Source organism: Oncorhynchus kisutch, linkage group LG14 (genome assembly GCF_002021735.2).
Source record: "Oncorhynchus kisutch isolate 150728-3 linkage group LG14, Okis_V2, whole genome shotgun sequence".
Lineage (NCBI taxonomy): Eukaryota > Metazoa > Chordata > Actinopteri > Salmoniformes > Salmonidae > Oncorhynchus > Oncorhynchus kisutch.
Genome location: NC_034187.2, coordinates 49,742,239 through 49,764,373, shown reverse-complemented (window position 1 = coordinate 49,764,373; position 22,135 = coordinate 49,742,239). Strand labels below are relative to the sequence as shown.

Sequence of the window (22,135 nt, the reverse complement as noted above, 5' to 3'; positions counted from 1 at the left end):
TATGTTTTTTAGTCAAGCTGTGTGCTTTTCTGGCTCATTTACCCATTGTTGTCTTATGTCTTAACATGCACAAGTGCATTTATTGATAACATTCAACAAAATAAACCCAATCTACTGTAATTAAGAATTATATATTCATGATCAGTGTCTTCTCTCAAAAATATGTTGAGTTACAATAATGTTTCAGGTTACATTTAAGTGCTCTTAGGTTTTATAGTTCCCCCCTATTTCCATTTTAAGTCTACACCTTTCCAACAGTTGCTTTAGCATGCCTAAACAAATAAAGACATTTCACAATGTTACACTGACTGTAGTTGTGGTCCATTTAATTTCTAGTTATTGCAGGAAATGAACTAAAATCATATTACATCTTAAAATCCACAATCAACCAGACAATTGTTTTCACTTCATTACTGAAATTACATTAGATTGAACTGATTTAAAATGGTGTTTATTTATACCTGCAAACAACTGCAACATCAGGCATATGAGCCCAGGCAAGATTTTTTTGAAAGTTAATGCCATGAAACTGATATGAAATAATACAGCACAAGCAAACAAATAAATTGAAGCCATTCTTCAGAGTAAATCATTGATAAAACATAAAACTATTACTAAAGATTTCTAAGTGAAAATGAACCTTTGCAACCTGATATTGTAAAAGAAAAGGAAAACCTGCTCTTGACAGTATCACTTTGTTTAAGATTATGTGTTGGCTGTTTGGCCTTATCATCCAATTATTCCCATTCACCTGCAACAAGCAAACTCAAATGTGCAAGTGCTTTTCCTATTTACATTTGTTTTTCTCTGTATCTTTACACAGATTTGAAAGTCAAGATTGAGCCGATCACTAAAGATATGGAAGGGAATGAAAATGGCCAGGCACAAGGCACCGGTGCAGTAGCTGGAGTCTTCCTGGAGAAGACAAAGCAGAAGATAACAATATATCAGGCCATGAAGAAACGTCTACTGAAGCCTGGCACAGCATTGGCCCTGTTGGAGGCCCAGGCTGCCACTGAGGGAATCATAGACCTTATCAACAACCGGAAACTTCCAGTAGAAGAAGCTGTCAAGGAAGGAATAATTGGACCTGAGATGAGAGAAAAACTCCTTGTTGCTGAGAGAGCCATTGATGGTTACATAGATCCTTATACAAATGAAAAAATGTCTGTATTCCAAGCCATACAAAAGGATGTGATTCCAAAAAATTACGGATCCCGGTTGCTTGAGGCACAGATATCCACAAAAGGCCTATTTGACCCAGTTGAAAAAAAACATGTTTCAGTGTACTCAGCGATTGAGAAGGGACACTATGAAAAAGGTTTACTCTCTGACCAGATGGAAGACCTCAAAGTTTTCTATGATCCAAACTCACAAGAAAATCTTAACTACTCACATCTGATAGAGAAATGCATAGTGGATCCTGACACTGGCTTACTGCTGCTCCCAGTATGCATCACCTTCAAAGGCCTGCGAAGGGGGGTGTCCTCCACTGAGCTCCTGGCAGCAAACATCATTGACAAAGAGACCTATGACGACTTGCAGGAAGGCAAAACAACCACTCAGGATGTGATGCTCATGGAGACTGTGAAAGAGTACCTGGAAGGTAAAGGAGGTATCTCTGGTGTAGCTATGCTCTCGTCCAATCAGAGAATGAGTATCTATCAAGCCATGAAGCAGGGCATTCTTATGCCTGGAACAGCTCTAGTTCTTCTTGAGGCACAGGCTGCCACTGGTTTTATGATTGACCCTGTTCAGAACAAGAAATTCAGCGTGGACGAGGCTATTAAAAACAAAGTTGTGGGCCCTGACTACCATGCTAAACTGCTTTCGGCTGAGCGGGCAGTCACAGGATACAAAGACCCCTACACAAGTGAAACAATATCCCTGTTTCAGGCATTGTCAAAGGACCTAATCGTGAAGGAGCATGGAATTCGCTTACTGGAAGCTCAAATCGCCACAGGAGGAATAATTGATCCCATCAACAGTCACCGACTTCCTGTGGATGTGGCCTACAAGCGAGGTTTCTTTGATGAAAACATGAATGCAATACTTGCAGACTCAGGAGATGACACCAAAGGATTCTTTGATCCAAACACAAAGGAAAATCTGACATACCTTCAGCTGATGGGACGATGTGTCATCGACCCAGCCACTGGACTCTGCCTGCTTCCTCTTATGGAACAGTCAGGTGGTCGGAATCATAATTTCATCGACTATCAAACCAAACTTAACTTCAAAGAAGTGAGAGTGAGTGTGACTTGTGGGAAGTACATGGGAATGATTGTATCCCTTTGGGAATTGCTGATGTCAGAATACTTCAACGAACATCAGAGGCAAGACATCATTCGGCAATACACACAGGGACACCTTACAATAAAGATGATGATCAGAAAAATTATGGAGGTTATAGAGCAATCAGTGAAAAGAACCAACGTCGTATTTGAAGGAATCCGGGAGACTGTCACAGCAAAGCAGCTGGTAGAGGCAGATATCATTAGTGAGAATATCCTGGAGGAACTCAACAAGGGGAAGAAGACAGTGAAGGAGGTCACAGAGGATGAAACTGTTCAAATGTACTTACAAGGGAAAGTCAGCATTGCAGGTGTTTTGCTTCCTGATTCTCAGATCATGACAATCTACCAGGCCAGACAAAAGGGAAAGCTAATGCCAGGAACTGCACTGATTCTACTGGAAGCTCAAGCAGCAACAGGCTTCATCATTGACCCTATTGCCAATAGAAAGTTTTCAGTGGATGAGGCAGTGAAGGCAAACATAGTGGGACCTGACCTTCATGGAAAGCTGCGTTCAGCGGAAAAAGCAGTGACTGGTTACAAAGATCCATACACTGGCAAAACCATCTCTCTGTTCCAAGCCATGCAGAAAGACCTCATCTTACAAGACCATGGAATTCGTCTGCTGGAGGCACAGATTGCCACTGGAGGAATCATTGACCCTCTTAACAGCCATCGTATTCCTGTCCATGTAGCATACAAGAGGGGATATTTCAATGAGGAAATGAATCAGATTCTTGATGATCCAAGTGATGACACTAAGGGCTTCTTTGACCCCAACACCCATGAAAACCTCACATACCTGAAGCTCATGGCTAGGTGTGTCACTGATCCAAGCACAGGCCTTTGTCTTCTGCCCCTCAAAGGCAAAAGCAACAGAGTCAACATACAAGATCACATAAAGGAGACATTCCAAGCTACAAATGTCACTGTTAAGTATGGCAGGTTCAGCTGCAAGCATGTAACACTCTGGGATCTCATCAACTCTGAATATCTGTGTGAGGACAAAAGGCAGGAGTTATTCAAACTGTACAAGTCAAGGATGATCACAATCAAGGAAATCATTGTAATTATCCTGGAAATCATTGAATGCAAGGAGATAAAGTGGCAAGCTGGTCTTAACTTTGAGGGTCTGAGGGGGAATGTTTCTGTTGTGGACCTTTTGAGGTTGGAAATTGTGGATGAAAAGACATACAAAAGTCTGATTGAAGGGAAACTGACCAACAAGGATATACTGAAGATAGACACAGTTAGAACCTATCTGAAAGGAAACAGCTGTGTAGCCGGGGTGATACTCCAACCCTCCAGTCAAAAACTGAGCATCTATGAGGCCAAGAAAAAGGGCATCCTGACTCCTGGTACTGCGCTATCTCTTCTGGAAGCACAAGCTGCCACAGGCTTTATCATTGACCCTCTCCATAACCAGAAACTGACTGTGGATCATGCTCTGAAAGAGAAGATAATTGGCCCAGAACTGTACGAAAAGCTCTTATCAGCAGAGAAGGCAGTAACTGGCTACACAGACCCCTACACTGACAAAAAGATCTCACTCTTTCAAGCCATGAAGAAAGATCTGATCCTGCAGCAGCATGGCATTCGTTTACTTGAAGCCCAGATTGCAACAGGTGGCATCATTGACCCATTGAAGTGTCTGCATTTGCCCCTTGAAGTTGCTTACAGAAAGGGATACTTTGATGTAGAGCTTAATCAAATCCTGACAGATCCCAGCGATGACACCAAGGGATTTTTTGACCCAAGGACACAAGCAAACTTGACCTACATGGAAATGATGGAGCAGTGCATAAAGGACCCAGAGACGGGTCTGTTTCTTCTGCCACTGATGGACAAAACTAAAACACAGGATGAAACTGAAAAAATTGACTCAGATGCTGAGATCAAACAGGAGTTTGAAAAGACAACTGTTAGCATATCAGTAGGGCGTTATTCAGGAAAGACGGTCTCTCTTTGGTATTTGATTCACTCTGGATACTTTACTGATGATCAGAGACTCCAGTTCCTTGAAAAATACAGAACAAAGAAGATAACCATACAAGTAATAATCACTTTGGTCATTTCCACCATTACAAAATTGGAAGAGAACAAAACTCTGAAAACAACAATAGGTTTGAGAAAGCCGGTCTCTGCAAAACAACTATTGAAATCAAGCATAATCGATGCCAATACCTTCAGGAGTTTGGAGGAAGGAAAAGTAACTCTTGAACAAGTGACCAAACTGGAATCTGTGAAACAATACCTAAGGGGTACAGGAAGTGTTGCTGGCGTCCAGATTCTTCCATCCAAAAAAGTAATGAGCATTTATGAAGCAAAGACACAAGGTTTGCTAACACCTGGTACTGCACTGAAACTGCTTGAGGCTCAGGCTGCAACAGGGTTTGTCATCGATCCAATCAAGAACAAATATTTATCTGTTGATGAGGCCGCAAGAGAACGACTAATTGGACTAGAAATACATGAAAAACTACTCTCAGCTGAACGAGCAGTCACTGGATATGTAGATCCATACACAGATGACACAATATCTTTATTTGAAGCCATGAAAAAAGATCTGATCGAGAAAGGCCATGGGATACATCTGCTAGAAGCACAAATTGCAACAGGGGGAATAATTGACCCAGTCAACAGCTACAGGATACCTTCTCATGTCGCCAAGAAAAATGGCTACCTTGATGAAGAAACAAGTGAAGTAATGTCTAATCCAAATGATGACACAAAAGGATTCTTTGACCCCAGCACCAAGGAAAACCTAACATACCTTCAGTTAAGAGAGAGATGTGAAAAGGATTCTCATACAGGACTTTTACTCCTACCATTACATGTAGAAGCTGGAGGTGACTTTCACACAGATGAACAAACAGAGCAGGAATTCAAAGACAAAATTGTGGTGATCAATGCAGGTATATTTGAAGACAAACAGGTGTCAATGTGGGATGTGTTAATCTCTGAATACATTTCAAAACTGAAGAGAGAGCAGCTCTTGAAACAGTACAAGACAAGATCATTGACAATGAAAGAGATAATAGAAATAGTCATCATAATAATACAGGAAGTGACATCAAAAAAAATAAAGTTCAAAGGACTGAGGAAGCAGGTATCAGCAAGTGAGCTTTATGAGTCACAAATCATATCAAAGGAACTCTTCACACAGATTATCCATGGAGAAGTTACTGAAGAGACAGTAGGGGAAATGGAATCTATTCAAAAGTACCTTGGGGCAACAAATTCCGTTGCAGGAGTAAGAATTGAATCCACCAAAGAGATAATGAGCATCTATGAGGCCAAATCCAAAGGTCTTCTAACTCCTGGAACCTCTCTGGTTCTGCTGGAGGCTCAAGCTGCCACTGGATTTGTCATTGACCCAGTGAAGAACAAGAAGCTCTCTGTAGAAGAGGCAGCCGCTCAAGGTGTGGTTGGGAACGAGTGGAAGAACAAACTGCTTTCAGCAGAGAGGGCAGTCACTGGATACAAGGATCCCTACACAGGGAACACAATTTCCTTGTTCCAGGCCTTGAAAAAGGATCTAATTGTCAAGGACCATGGAATTCGCCTTCTTGAGGCACAGATTGCAACTGGTGGAATCATCGATCCAGTGTACAGTCATAGAGTGCCAGTAGAGGTGGCGTACCAGCGAGGATACTTTGATGAGGAAATGAACCAGATCCTCGATGACCCTGACGATGACACCAAGGGCTTTTTTGACCCCAACACACAAGAGAACCTCACCTACCTGCAGCTTGTGGAGAGGTGTGTGACAGACCCAGATACTGGCCTTAGCTTACTTGTAATTGTCAAAAAAGGAGAGTTTTACTTCTTCATTGATGAGCAAACCAAGAACATTCTAAAGGCTATGACAACAACTAAGGCCGGGGGCAAATTTCAAGGACAGAAAGTGTCTCTATGGGATCTCCTCTACTCAAAATACATCACAGAGGAGAGAAGGAGAGAGCTTGTGCAGCAGTATAAATCCGGAGCAATCACTATTGAACGCTTCATGGAGATTATCCTAGCAAGTATTCAACAAAAGACTACCACCACAATAACCACAACATCTTCAGTGTCAACATGTACACCACCCCCTGACACAAAGTCAGAGAAAACAACCATTACCACAACAACAACAGAGACAAGCTTCCATGGTATCAGGAAGAATGTCACTGCTGGCGAGCTGCTTGCCTCAAAAATTATTGACAAGAAACTCTATGAAGACCTCAACACAGGAAAAGTCACAGTGAACCAAGTGAGTGAAATGGACTCAGTACACAAGTACTTGGAGGGAACTAATAGCATTGCAGGTGTATATGTTCAGTCCACCAAACAGACCATGAGCATCTACGAGGCCAAATCCAAAGGTCTTCTAACTCCTGGAACCTCTCTGGTTCTGCTGGAGGCTCAAGCTGCCACTGGATTTGTCATTGACCCAGTGAAGAACAAGAAGCTCTCTGTAGAAGAGGCAGCCGCTCAAGGTGTGGTTGGGAACGAGTGGAAGAACAAACTGCTTTCAGCAGAGAGGGCAGTCACTGGATACAAGGATCCCTACACAGGGAACACAATTTCCTTGTTCCAGGCCTTGAAAAAGGATCTAATTGTCAAGGACCATGGAATTCGCCTTCTTGAGGCACAGATTGCAACTGGTGGAATCATCGATCCAGTGTACAGTCATAGAGTGCCAGTAGAGGTGGCGTACCAGAGAGGATACTTTGATGAGGAAATGAACCAGATCCTCGATGACCCTGACGATGACACCAAGGGCTTTTTTGACCCCAACACACAAGAGAACCTCACCTACCTGCAGCTTGTGGAGAGGTGTGTGACAGACCCAGATACTGGCCTTAGCTTACTTGTAATTGTCAAAAAGGAGAGTTTTACTTCTTCATTGATGAGCAAACCAAGAACATTCTAAAGGCTATGACAACAACTAAGGCCGGGGGCAAATTTCAAGGACAGAAAGTGTCTCTATGGGATCTCCTCTACTCAAAATACATCACAGAGGAGAGAAGGAGAGAGCTTGTGCAGCAGTATAAATCCGGAGCAATCACTATTGAACGCTTCATGGAGATTATCCTAGCAAGTATTCAACAAAAGACTACCACCACAATAACCACAACATCTTCAGTGTCAACATGTACACCACCCCCTGACACAAAGTCAGAGAAAACAACCATTACCACAACAACAACAGAGACAAGCTTCCATGGTATCAGGAAGAATGTCACTGCTGGCGAGCTGCTTGCCTCAAAAATTATTGACAAGAAACTCTATGAAGACCTCAACACAGGAAAAGTCACAGTGAACCAAGTGAGTGAAATGGACTCAGTACACAAGTACTTGGAGGGAACTAATAGCATTGCAGGTGTATATGTTCAGTCCACCAAACAGACCATGAGCATCTACGAGGCCAAATCCAAAGGTCTTCTAACTCCTGGAACCTCTCTGGTTCTGCTGGAGGCTCAAGCTGCCACTGGATTTGTCATTGACCCAGTGAAGAACAAGAAGCTCTCTGTAGAAGAGGCAGCCGCTCAAGGTGTGGTTGGGAACGAGTGGAAGAACAAACTGCTTTCAGCAGAGAGGGCAGTCACTGGATACAAGGATCCCTACACAGGGAACACAATTTCCTTGTTCCAGGCCTTGAAAAAGGATCTAATTGTCAAGGACCATGGAATTCGCCTTCTTGAGGCACAGATTGCAACTGGTGGAATCATCGATCCAGTGTACAGTCATAGAGTGCCAGTAGAGGTGGCGTACCAGAGAGGATACTTTGATGAGGAAATGAACCAGATCCTCGATGACCCTGACGATGACACCAAGGGCTTTTTTGACCCCAACACACAAGAGAACCTCACCTACCTGCAGCTTGTGGAGAGGTGTGTGACAGACCCAGATACTGGCCTTAGCTTACTTGTAATTGTCAAAAAAGGAGAGTTTTACTTCTTCATTGATGAGCAAACCAAGAACATTCTAAAGGCTATGACAACAACTAAGGCCGGGGGCAAATTTCAAGGACAGAAAGTGTCTCTATGGGATCTCCTCTACTCAAAATACATCACAGAGGAGAGAAGGAGAGAGCTTGTGCAGCAGTATAAATCCGGAGCAATCACTATTGAACGCTTCATGGAGATTATCCTAGCAAGTATTCAACAAAAGACTACCACCACAATAACCTCAACATCTTCAGTGTCAACATGCACACCACCACCTGACACAAAGTCAGAGAAAACAACCATTACCACAACAACAACAGAGACAAGCTTCCATGGTATCAGAAAGAATGTCACTGCTGGCGAGCTGCTTGCCTCAAAAATTATTGACAAGAAACTCTATGAAGACCTCAACACAGGAAAAGTCACTGTGAACCAAGTGAGTGAAATGGACTCAGTACACAAGTACTTGGAGGGAACTAATAGCATTGCAGGTGTATATGTTCAGTCCACCAAACAGACCATGAGCATCTACGAGGCCAAATCCAAAGGTCTTCTAACTCCTGGAACCTCTCTGGTTCTGCTGGAGGCTCAAGCTGCCACTGGATTTGTCATTGACCCAGTGAAGAACAAGAAGCTCTCTGTAGAAGAGGCAGCCGCTCAAGGTGTGGTTGGGAACGAGTGGAAGAACAAACTGCTTTCAGCAGAGAGGGCAGTCACTGGATACAAGGATCCCTACACAGGGAACACAATTTCCTTGTTCCAGGCCTTGAAAAAGGATCTAATTGTCAAGGACCATGGAATTCGCCTTCTTGAGGCACAGATTGCAACTGGTGGAATCATCGATCCAGTGTACAGTCATAGAGTGCCAGTAGAGGTGGCGTACCAGAGAGGATACTTTGATGAGGAAATGAACCAGATCCTCGTTGACCCTGACGATGACACCAAGGGCTTTTTTGACCCCAACACACAAGAGAACCTCACCTACCTGCAGCTTGTGGAGAGGTGTGTGACAGACCCAGATACTGGCCTTAGCTTACTTGTAATTGTCAAAAAAGGAGAGTTTTACTTCTTCATTGATGAGCAAACCAAGAACATTCTAAAGGCTATGACAACAACTAAGGCCGGGGGCAAATTTCAAGGACAGAAAGTGTCTCTATGGGATCTCCTCTACTCAAAATACATCACAGAGGAGAGAAGGAGAGAGCTTGTGCAGCAGTATAAATCCGGAGCAATCACTATTGAACGCTTCATGGAGATTATCCTAGCAAGTATTCAACAAAAGACTACCACCACAATAACCACAACATCTTCAGTGTCAACATGTACACCACCCCCTGACACAAAGTCAGAGAAAACAACCATTACCACAACAACAACAGAGACAAGCTTCCATGGTATCAGGAAGAATGTCACTGCTGGTGAGCTGCTTGCCTCAAAAATTATTGACAAGAAACTCTATGAAGACCTCAACACAGGAAAAGTCACAGTGAACCAAGTGAGTGAAATGGACTCAGTACACAAGTACTTGGAGGGAACTAATAGCATTGCAGGTGTATATGTTCAGTCCACCAAACAGACCATGAGCATCTACGAGGCCAAATCCAAAGGTCTTCTAACTCCTGGAACCTCTCTGGTTCTGCTGGAGGCTCAAGCTGCCACTGGATTTGTCATTGACCCAGTGAAGAACAAGAAGCTCTCTGTAGAAGAGGCAGCCGCTCAAGGTGTGGTTGGGAACGAGTGGAAGAACAAACTGCTTTCAGCAGAGAGGGCAGTCACTGGATACAAGGATCCCTACACAGGGAACACAATTTCCTTGTTCCAGGCCTTGAAAAAGGATCTAATTGTCAAGGACCATGGAATTCGCCTTCTTGAGGCACAGATTGCAACTGGTGGAATCATCGATCCAGTGTACAGTCATAGAGTGCCAGTAGAGGTGGCGTACCAGAGAGGATACTTTGATGAGGAAATGAACCAGATCCTCGATGACCCTGACGATGACACCAAGGGCTTTTTTGACCCCAACACACAAGAGAACCTCACCTACCTGCAGCTTGTGGAGAGGTGTGTGACAGACCCAGATACTGGCCTTAGCTTACTTGTAATTGTCAAAAAAGGAGAGTTTTACTTCTTCATTGATGAGCAAACCAAGAACATTCTAAAGGCTATGACAACAACTAAGGCCGGGGGCAAATTTCAAGGACAGAAAGTGTCTCTATGGGATCTCCTCTACTCAAAATACATCACAGAGGAGAGAAGGAGAGAGCTTGTGCAGCAGTATAAATCCGGAGCAATCACTATTGAACGCTTCATGGAGATTATCCTAGCAAGTATTCAACAAAAGACTACCACCACAATAACCTCAACATCTTCAGTGTCAACATGCACACCACCACCTGACACAAAGTCAGAGAAAACAACCATTACCACAACAACAACAGAGACAAGCTTCCATGGTATCAGGAAGAATGTCACTGCTGGCGAGCTGCTTGCCTCAAAAATTATTGACAAGAAACTCTATGAAGACCTCAACACAGGAAAAGTCACTGTGAACCAAGTGAGTGAAATGGACTCAGTACACAAGTACTTGGAGGGAACTAATAGCATTGCAGGTGTATATGTTCAGTCCACCAAACAGACCATGAGCATCTACGAGGCCAAATCCAAAGGTCTTCTAACTCCTGGAACCTCTCTGGTTCTGCTGGAGGCTCAAGCTGCCACTGGATTTGTCATTGACCCAGTGAAGAACAAGAAGCTCTCTGTAGAAGAGGCAGCCGCTCAAGGTGTGGTTGGGAACGAGTGGAAGAACAAACTGCTTTCAGCAGAGAGGGCAGTCACTGGATACAAGGATCCCTACACAGGGAACACAATTTCCTTGTTCCAGGCCTTGAAAAAGGATCTAATTGTCAAGGACCATGGAATTCGCCTTCTTGAGGCACAGATTGCAACTGGTGGAATCATCGATCCAGTGTACAGTCATAGAGTGCCAGTAGAGGTGGCGTACCAGAGAGGATACTTTGATGAGGAAATGAACCAGATCCTCGATGACCCTGACGATGACACCAAGGGCTTTTTTGACCCCAACACACAAGAGAACCTCACCTACCTGCAGCTTGTGGAGAGGTGTGTGACAGACCCAGATACTGGCCTTAGCTTACTTGTAATTGTCAAAAAAGGAGAGTTTTACTTCTTCATTGATGAGCAAACCAAGAACATTCTAAAGGCTATGACAACAACTAAGGCCGGGGGCAAATTTCAAGGACAGAAAGTGTCTCTATGGGATCTCCTCTACTCAAAATACATCACAGAGGAGAGAAGGAGAGAGCTTGTGCAGCAGTATAAATCCGGAGCAATCACTATTGAACGCTTCATGGAGATTATCCTAGCAAGTATTCAACAAAAGACTACCACCACAATAACCACAACATCTTCAGTGTCAACATGTACACCACCCCCTGACACAAAGTCAGAGAAAACAACCATTACCACAACAACAACAGAGACAAGCTTCCATGGTATCAGGAAGAATGTCACTGCTGGCGAGCTGCTTGCCTCAAAAATTATTGACAAGAAACTCTATGAAGACCTCAACACAGGAAAAGTCACAGTGAACCAAGTGAGTGAAATGGACTCAGTACACAAGTACTTGGAGGGAACTAATAGCATTGCAGGTGTATATGTTCAGTCCACCAAACAGACCATGAGCATCTACGAGGCCAAATCCAAAGGTCTTCTAACTCCTGGAACCTCTCTGGTTCTGCTGGAGGCTCAAGCTGCCACTGGATTTGTCATTGACCCAGTGAAGAACAAGAAGCTCTCTGTAGAAGAGGCAGCCGCTCAAGGTGTGGTTGGGAACGAGTGGAAGAACAAACTGCTTTCAGCAGAGAGGGCAGTCACTGGATACAAGGATCCCTACACAGGGAACACAATTTCCTTGTTCCAGGCCTTGAAAAAGGATCTAATTGTCAAGGACCATGGAATTCGCCTTCTTGAGGCACAGATTGCAACTGGTGGAATCATCGATCCAGTGTACAGTCATAGAGTGCCAGTAGAGGTGGCGTACCAGAGAGGATACTTTGATGAGGAAATGAACCAGATCCTCGATGACCCTGACGATGACACCAAGGGCTTTTTTGACCCCAACACACAAGAGAACCTCACCTACCTGCAGCTTGTGGAGAGGTGTGTGACAGACCCAGATACTGGCCTTAGCTTACTTGTAATTGTCAAAAAAGGAGAGTTTTACTTCTTCATTGATGAGCAAACCAAGAACATTCTAAAGGCTATGACAACAACTAAGGCCGGGGGCAAATTTCAAGGACAGAAAGTGTCTCTATGGGATCTCCTCTACTCAAAATACATCACAGAGGAGAGAAGGAGAGAGCTTGTGCAGCAGTATAAATCCGGAGCAATCAGTATTGAACGCTTCATGGAGATTATCCTAGCAAGTATTCAACAAAAGACTACCACCACAATAACCACAACATCTTCAGTGTCAACATGTACACCACCACCTGACACAAAGTCAGAGAAAACAACCATTACCACAACAACAACAGAGACAAGCTTCCATGGTATCAGGAAGAATGTCACTGCTGGCGAGCTGCTTGCCTCAAAAATTATTGACAAGAAACTCTATGAAGACCTCAACACAGGAAAAGTCACATGTGAACCAAGTGAGTGAAATGGACTCAGTACACAAGTACTTGGAGGGAACTAATAGCATTGCAGGTGTATATGTTCAGTCCACCAAACAGACCATGAGCATCTACGAGGCCAAATCCAAAGGTCTTCTAACTCCTGGAACCTCTCTGGTTCTGCTGGAGGCTCAAGCTGCCACTGGATTTGTCATTGACCCAGTGAAGAACAAGAAGCTCTCTGTAGAAGAGGCAGCCGCTCAAGGTGTGGTTGGGAACGAGTGGAAGAACAAACTGCTTTCAGCAGAGAGGGCAGTCACTGGATACAAGGATCCCTACACAGGGAACACAATTTCCTTGTTCCAGGCCTTGAAAAAGGATCTAATTGTCAAGGACCATGGAATTCGCCTTCTTGAGGCACAGATTGCAACTGGTGGAATCATCGATCCAGTGTACAGTCATAGAGTGCCAGTAGAGGTGGCGTACCAGAGAGGATACTTTGATGAGGAAATGAACCAGATCCTCGATGACCCTGACGATGACACCAAGGGCTTTTTTGACCCCAACACACAAGAGAACCTCACCTACCTGCAGCTTGTGGAGAGGTGTGTGACAGACCCAGATACTGGCCTTAGCTTACTTGTAATTGTCAAAAAAGGAGAGTTTTACTTCTTCATTGATGAGCAAACCAAGAACATTCTAAAGGCTATGACAACAACTAAGGCCGGGGGCAAATTTCAAGGACAGAAAGTGTCTCTATGGGATCTCCTCTACTCAAAATACATCACAGAGGAGAGAAGGAGAGAGCTTGTGCAGCAGTATAAATCCGGAGCAATCAGTATTGAACGCTTCATGGAGATTATCCTAGCAAGTATTCAACAAAAGACTACCACCACAATAACCACAACATCTTCAGTGTCAACATGTACACCACCCCCTGACACAAAGTCAGAGAAAACAACCATTACCACAACAACAACAGAGACAAGCTTCCATGGTATCAGGAAGAATGTCACTGCTGGCGAGCTGCTTGCCTCAAAAATTATTGACAAGAAACTCTATGAAGACCTCAACACAGGAAAAGTCACAGTGAACCAAGTGAGTGAAATGGACTCAGTACACAAGTACTTGGAGGGAACTAATAGCATTGCAGGTGTATATGTTCAGTCCACCAAACAGACCATGAGCATCTACGAGGCCAAATCCAAAGGTCTTCTAACTCCTGGAACCTCTCTGGTTCTGCTGGAGGCTCAAGCTGCCACTGGATTTGTCATTGACCCAGTGAAGAACAAGAAGCTCTCTGTAGAAGAGGCAGCCGCTCAAGGTGTGGTTGGGAACGAGTGGAAGAACAAACTGCTTTCAGCAGAGAGGGCAGTCACTGGATACAAGGATCCCTACACAGGGAACACAATTTCCTTGTTCCAGGCCTTGAAAAAGGATCTAATTGTCAAGGACCATGGAATTCGCCTTCTTGAGGCACAGATTGCAACTGGTGGAATCATCGATCCAGTGTACAGTCATAGAGTGCCAGTAGAGGTGGCGTACCAGAGAGGATACTTTGATGAGGAAATGAACCAGATCCTCGATGACCCTGACGATGACACCAAGGGCTTTTTTGACCCCAACACACAAGAGAACCTCACCTACCTGCAGCTTGTGGAGAGGTGTGTGACAGACCCAGATACTGGCCTTAGCTTACTTGTAATTGTCAAAAAAGGAGAGTTTTACTTCTTCATTGATGAGCAAACCAAGAACATTCTAAAGGCTATGACAACAACTAAGGCCGGGGGCAAATTTCAAGGACAGAAAGTGTCTCTATGGGATCTCCTCTACTCAAAATACATCACAGAGGAGAGAAGGAGAGAGCTTGTGCAGCAGTATAAATCCGGAGCAATCACTATTGAACGCTTCATGGAGATTATCCTAGCAAGTATTCAACAAAAGACTACCACCACAATAACCACAAAATCTTCAGTGTCAACATGCACACCACCCCCTGACACAAAGTCAGAGAAAACAACCATTACCACAACAACAACAGAGACATGCTTCCATGGTATCAGGAAGAATGTCACTGCTGGCGAGCTCCTTGCCTCAAAAATTATTGACAAGAAACTCTATGAAGACCTCAACACAGGAAAAGTCACAGTGAACCAAGTGAGTGAAATGGACTCAGTACACAAGTACTTGGAGGGAACTAATAGCATTGCAGGTGTATATGTTCAGTCCACCAAACAGACCATGAGCATCTACGAGGCCAAATCCAAAGGTCTTCTAACTCCTGGAACCTCTCTGGTTCTGCTGGAGGCTCAAGCTGCCACTGGATTTGTCATTGACCCAGTGAAGAACAAGAAGCTCTCTGTAGAAGAGGCAGCCGCTCAAGGTGTGGTTGGGAACGAGTGGAAGAACAAACTGCTTTCAGCAGAGAGGGCAGTCACTGGATACAAGGATCCCTACACAGGGAACACAATTTCCTTGTTCCAGGCCTTGAAAAAGGATCTAATTGTCAAGGACCATGGAATTCGCCTTCTTGAGGCACAGATTGCAACTGGTGGAATCATCGATCCAGTGTACAGTCATAGAGTGCCAGTAGAGGTGGCGTACCAGAGAGGATACTTTGATGAGGAAATGAACCAGATCCTCGATGACCCTGACGATGACACCAAGGGCTTTTTTGACCCCAACACACAAGAGAACCTCACCTACCTGCAGCTTGTGGAGAGGTGTGTGACAGACCCAGATACTGGCCTTAGCTTACTTGTAATTGTCAAAAAAGGAGAGTTTTACTTCTTCATTGATGAGCAAACCAAGAACATTCTAAAGGCTATGACAACAACTAAGGCCGGGGGCAAATTTCAAGGACAGAAAGTGTCTCTATGGGATCTCCTCTACTCAAAATACATCACAGAGGAGAGAAGGAGAGAGCTTGTGCAGCAGTATAAATCCGGAGCAATCACTATTGAACGCTTCATGGAGATTATCCTAGCAAGTATTCAACAAAAGACTACCACCACAATAACCACAACATCTTCAGTGTCAACATGTACACCACCCCCTGACACAAAGTCAGAGAAAACAACCATTACCACAACAACAACAGAGACAAGCTTCCATGGTATCAGGAAGAATGTCACTGCTGGCGAGCTGCTTGCCTCAAAAATTATTGACAAGAAACTCTATGAAGACCTCAACACAGGAAAAGTCACAGTGAACCAAGTGAGTGAAATGGACTCAGTACACAAGTACTTGGAGGGAACTAATAGCATTGCAGGTGTATATGTTCAGTCCACCAAACAGACCATGAGCATCTACGAGGCCAAATCCAAAGGTCTTCTAACTCCTGGAACCTCTCTGGTTCTGCTGGAGGCTCAAGCTGCCACTGGATTTGTCATTGACCCAGTGAAGAACAAGAAGCTCTCTGTAGAAGAGGCAGCCGCTCAAGGTGTGGTTGGGAACGAGTGGAAGAACAAACTGCTTTCAGCAGAGAGGGCAGTCACTGGATACAAGGATCCCTACACAGGGAACACAATTTCCTTGTTCCAGGCCTTGAAAAAGGATCTAATTGTCAAGGACCATGGAATTCGCCTTCTTGAGGCACAGATTGCAACTGGTGGAATCATCGATCCAGTGTACAGTCATAGAGTGCCAGTAGAGGTGGCGTACCAGAGAGGATACTTTGATGAGGAAATGAACCAGATCCTCGATGACCCTGACGATGACACCAAGGGCTTTTTTGACCCCAACACACAAGAGAACCTCACCTACCTGCAGCTTGTGGAGAGGTGTGTGACAGACCCAGATACTGGCCTTAGCTTACTTGTAATTGTCAAAAAAGGAGAGTTTTACTTCTTCATTGATGAGCAAACCAAGAACATTCTAAAGGCTATGACAACAACTAAGGCCGGGGGCAAATTTCAAGGACAGAAAGTGTCTCTATGGGATCTCCTCTACTCAAAATACATCACAGAGGAGAGAAGGAGAGAGCTTGTGCAGCAGTATAAATCCGGAGCAATCACTATTGAACGCTTCATGGAGATTATCCTAGCAAGTATTCAACAAAAGACTACCACCACAATAACCTCAACATCTTCAGTGTCAACATGCACACCACCACCTGACACAAAGTCAGAGAAAACAACCATTACCACAACAACAACAGAGACAAGCTTCCATGGTATCAGGAAGAATGTCACTGCTGGCGAGCTGCTTGCCTCAAAAATTATTGACAAGAAACTCTATGAAGACCTCAACACAGGAAAAGTCACAGTGAACCAAGTGAGTGAAATGGACTCAGTACACAAGTACTTGGAGGGAACTAATAGCATTGCAGGTGTATATGTTCAGTCCACCAAACAGACCATGAGCATCTACGAGGCCAAATCCAAAGGTCTTCTAACTCCTGGAACCTCTCTGGTTCTGCTGGAGGCTCAAGCTGCTACTGGATTTGTCATTGACCCAGTGAAGAACAAGAAGCTCTCTGTAGAAGAGGCAGCCGCTCAAGGTGTGGTTGGGAACGAGTGGAAGAACAAACTGCTTTCAGCAGAGAGGGCAGTCACTGGATACAAGGATCCCTACACAGGGAACACAATTTCCTTGTTCCAGGCCTTGAAAAAGGATCTAATTGTCAAGGACCATGGAATTCGCCTTCTTGAGGCACAGATTGCAACTGGTGGAATCATCGATCCAGTGTACAGTCATAGAGTGCCAGTAGAGGTGGCGTACCAGAGAGGATACTTTGATGAGGAAATGAACCAGATCCTCGATGACCCTGACGATGACACCAAGGGCTTTTTTGACCCCAACACACAAGAGAACCTCACCTACCTGCAGCTTGTGGAGAGGTGTGTGACAGACCCAGATACTGGCCTTAGCTTACTTGTAATTGTCAAAAAAGGAGAGTTTTACTTCTTCATTGATGAGCAAACCAAGAACATTCTAAAGGCTATGACAACAACTAAGGCCGGGGGCAAATTTCAAGGACAGAAAGTGTCTCTATGGGATCTCCTCTACTCAAAATACATCACAGAGGAGAGAAGGAGAGAGCTTGTGCAGCAGTATAAATCCGGAGCAATCACTATTGAACGCTTCATGGAGATTATCCTAGCAAGTATTCAACAAAAGACTACCACCACAATAACCTCAACATCTTCAGTGTCAACATACACACCACCACCTGACACAAAGTCAGAGAAAACAACCATTACCACAACAACAACAGAGACAAGCTTCCATGGTATCAGGAAGAATGTCACTGCTGGCGAGCTGCTTGCCTCAAAAATTATTGACAAGAAACTCTATGAAGACCTCAACACAGGAAAAGTCACAGTGAACCAAGTGAGTGAAATGGACTCAGTACACAAGTACTTGGAGGGAACTAATAGCATTGCAGGTGTATATGTTCAGTCCACCAAACAGACCATGAGCATCTACGAGGCCAAATCCAAAGGTCTTCTAACTCCTGGAACCTCTCTGGTTCTGCTGGAGGCTCAAGCTGCCACTGGATTTGTCATTGACCCAGTGAAGAACAAGAAGCTCTCTGTAGAAGAGGCAGCCGCTCAAGGTGTGGTTGGGAACGAGTGGAAGAACAAACTGCTTTCAGCAGAGAGGGCAGTCACTGGATACAAGGATCCCTACACAGGGAACACAATTTCCTTGTTCCAGGCCTTGAAAAAGGATCTAATTGTCAAGGACCATGGAATTCGCCTTCTTGAGGCACAGATTGCAACTGGTGGAATCATCGATCCAGTGTACAGTCATAGAGTGCCAGTAGAGGTGGCGTACCAGAGAGGATACTTTGATGAGGAAATGAACCAGATCCTCGATGACCCTGACGATGACACCAAGGGCTTTTTTGACCCCAACACACAAGAGAACCTCACCTACCTGCAGCTTGTGGAGAGGTGTGTGACAGACCCAGATACTGGCCTTAGCTTACTTGTAATTGTCAAAAAAGGAGAGTTTTACTTCTTCATTGATGAGCAAACCAAGAACATTCTAAAGGCTATGACAACAACTAAGGCCGGGGGCAAATTTCAAGGACAGAAAGTGTCTCTATGGGATCTCCTCTACTCAAAATACATCACAGAGGAGAGAAGGAGAGAGCTTGTGCAGCAGTATAAATCCGGAGCAATCACTATTGAACGCTTCATGGAGATTATCCTAGCAAGTATTCAACAAAAGACTACCACCACAATAACCTCAACATCTTCAGTGTCAACATGCACACCACCACCTGACACAAAGTCAGAGAAAACAACCATTACCACAACAACAACAGAGACAAGCTTCCATGGTATCAGGAAGAATGTCACTGCTGGCGAGCTGCTTGCCTCAAAAATTATTGACAAGAAACTCTATGAAGACCTCAACACAGGAAAAGTCACAGTGAACCAAGTGAGTGAAATGGACTCAGTACACAAGTACTTGGAGGGAACTAATAGCATTGCAGGTGTATATGTTCAGTCCACCAAACAGACCATGAGCATCTACGAGGCCAAATCCAAAGGTCTTCTAACTCCTGGAACCTCTCTGGTTCTGCTGGAGGCTCAAGCTGCTACTGGATTTGTCATTGACCCAGTGAAGAACAAGAAGCTCTCTGTAGAAGAGGCAGCCGCTCAAGGTGTGGTTGGGAACGAGTGGAAGAACAAACTGCTTTCAGCAGAGAGGGCAGTCACTGGATACAAGGATCCCTACACAGGGAACACAATTTCCTTGTTCCAGGCCTTGAAAAAGGATCTAATTGTCAAGGACCATGGAATTCGCCTTCTTGAGGCACAGATTGCAACTGGTGGAATCATCGATCCAGTGTACAGTCATAGAGTGCCAGTAGAGGTGGCGTACCAGAGAGGATACTTTGATGAGGAAATGAACCAGATCCTCGATGACCCTGACGATGACACCAAGGGCTTTTTTGACCCCAACACACAAGAGAACCTCACCTACCTGCAGCTTGTGGAGAGGTGTGTGACAGACCCAGATACTGGCCTTAGCTTACTTGTAATTGTCAAAAAAGGAGAGTTTTACTTCTTCATTGATGAGCAAACCAAGAACATTCTAAAGGCTATGACAACAACTAAGGCCGGAGGCAAATTTCAAGGACAGAAAGTGTCTCTATGGGATCTCCTCTACTCAAAATACATCACAGAGGAGAGAAGGAGAGAGCTTGTGCAGCAGTATAAATCTGGAGCAATCACCATTGAACGCTTCATGGAGATTATCCTAGCAAGTATTCAACAAAAGACTACCACCACAATAACCTCAACATCTTCAGTGTCAACATGCACACCACCACCTGACACAAAGTCAGAGAAAACAACCATTACCACAACAACAACAGAGACAAGCTTCCATGGTATCAGGAAGAATGTCACTGCTGTCGAGCTGCTTGCCTCAAAAATTATTGACAAGAAACTCTATGAAGACCTCAACACAGGAAAAGTCACTGTGAACCAAGTGAGTGAAATGGACTCAGTACACAAGTACTTGGAGGGAACTAATAGCATTGCAGGTGTATATGTTCAGTCCACCAAACAGACCATGAGCATCTACGAGGCCAAATCCAAAGGTCTTCTAACTCCTGGAACCTCTCTGGTTCTGCTGGAGGCTCAAGCTGCCACTGGATTTGTCATTGACCCAGTGAAGAACAAGAAGCTCTCTGTAGAAGAGGCAGCCGCTCAAGGTGTGGTTGGGAACGAGTGGAAGAACAAACTGCTTTCAGCAGAGAGGGCAGTCACTGGATACAAGGATCCCTACACAGGGAACACAATTTCCTTGTTCCAGGCCTTGAAAAAGGATCTAATTGTCAAGGACCATGGAATTCGCCTTCTTGAGGCACAGATTGCAACTGGTGGAATCATCGATCCAGTGTACAGTCATAGAGTGCCAGTAGAGATGGCGTACCAGAGAGGATACTTTGATGAGGAAATGAACCAGATCCTCGATGACCCTGACGATGACACCAAGGGCTTTTTTGACCCCAACACACAAGAGAACCTCACCTACCTGCAGCTTGTGGAGAGGTGTGTGACAGACCCAGATACTGGCCTTAGCTTACTTGTAATTGTCAAAAAAGGAGAGTTTTACTTCTTCATTGATGAGCAAACCAAGAACATTCTAAAGGCTATGACAACAACTAAGGCCGGGGGCAAATTTCAAGGACAGAAAGTGTCTCTATGGGATCTCCTCTACTCAAAATACATCACAGAGGAGAGAAGGAGAGAGCTTGTGCAGCAGTATAAATCCGGAGCAATCACTATTGAAAGCATCATGGAGATTATCCTAGCAAGTATTCAACAAAAGACTACCACCACAATAACCACAACATCTTCAGTGTCAACATGCACACCACCACCTGACACAAAGTCAGAGAAAACAACCATTACCACAACAACCACAGAGACAAGCTTCCATGGTATCAGGAAGAATGTCACCGCTGGCGAGCTGCTTGCCTCAAAAATTATTGACAAGAAACTCTATGAAGACCTCAACACAGGAAAAGTCACTGTGAACCAAGTGAGTGAAATGGACTCAGTACACAAGTACTTGGAGGGAACTAATAGCATTGCAGGTGTATATGTTCAGTCCACCAAACAGACCATGAGCATCTACGAGGCCAAATCCAAAGGTCTTCTAACTCCTGGAACCTCTCTGGTTCTGCTGGAGGCTCAAGCTGCCACTGGATTTGTCATTGACCCAGTGAAGAACAAGAAGCTCTCTGTAGAAGAGGCAGCCGCTCAAGGTGTTATTGGGAATGAGTGGAAGAACAAACTGCTTTCAGCAGAGAGGGCAGTCACTGGATACAAGGATCCCTACACAGGAAACACAATTTCCTTGTTCCAGGCCTTGAAAAAGGATCTAATTGTCAAGGACCATGGAATTCGCCTTCTTGAGGCACAGATTGCAACTGGTGGAATCATCGATCCAGTGTACAGTCATAGAGTGCCAGTAGAGGTGGCGTACCAGAGAGGATACCTTGATGAGGAAATGAACCATATCCTCAATGACCCTGACGATGACACCAAGGGCTTTTTTGACCCCAACACACAAGAGAACCTCACCTACTTGCAGCTTCTGGAGAGGTGTGTGAGGGACCCAGACAGTGGTCTTAGCTTTCTGTCTCTGAATAAATGAGCTTATACGGATTTGTCGTAAAATTGTTATCAAAGATGTGCAGATATTTTATCCTTACTTTATCACATATAAATGCTTTCTTTGTTGATGTTTGGCGAATTATTCTGAATTGAATATAATAAAAAGTAATTTTTTAAGTGAA

At 44.4% G+C, this 22,135-nt stretch overlaps 2 protein-coding genes across 2 annotated transcripts in view; both read left to right on the top strand.

The window, feature by feature from the left end:
- Positions 1–8,035, top strand: part of LOC109903772 (epiplakin) — a 14,279-nt gene extending 6,244 nt beyond the window's left edge. Inside the window, exon 2 of the mRNA XM_020500705.2 lies at positions 824–8,035. Coding sequence (XP_020356294.2) covers positions 859–7,212 — 6,354 coding nt within the window. The 5' untranslated portion in view covers positions 824–858 and the 3' untranslated portion in view covers positions 7,213–8,035. The remainder of the gene's footprint in view (positions 1–823) is intronic.
- Positions 6,866–22,135, top strand: eppk1 (epiplakin 1). Its single transcript, XM_031788500.1, is given in 2 exon segments — positions 6,866–12,893; positions 12,895–22,135. Coding segments are annotated over 2 exon segments (14,775 nt in total). The 5' UTR covers positions 6,866–7,217; the 3' UTR covers positions 21,994–22,135.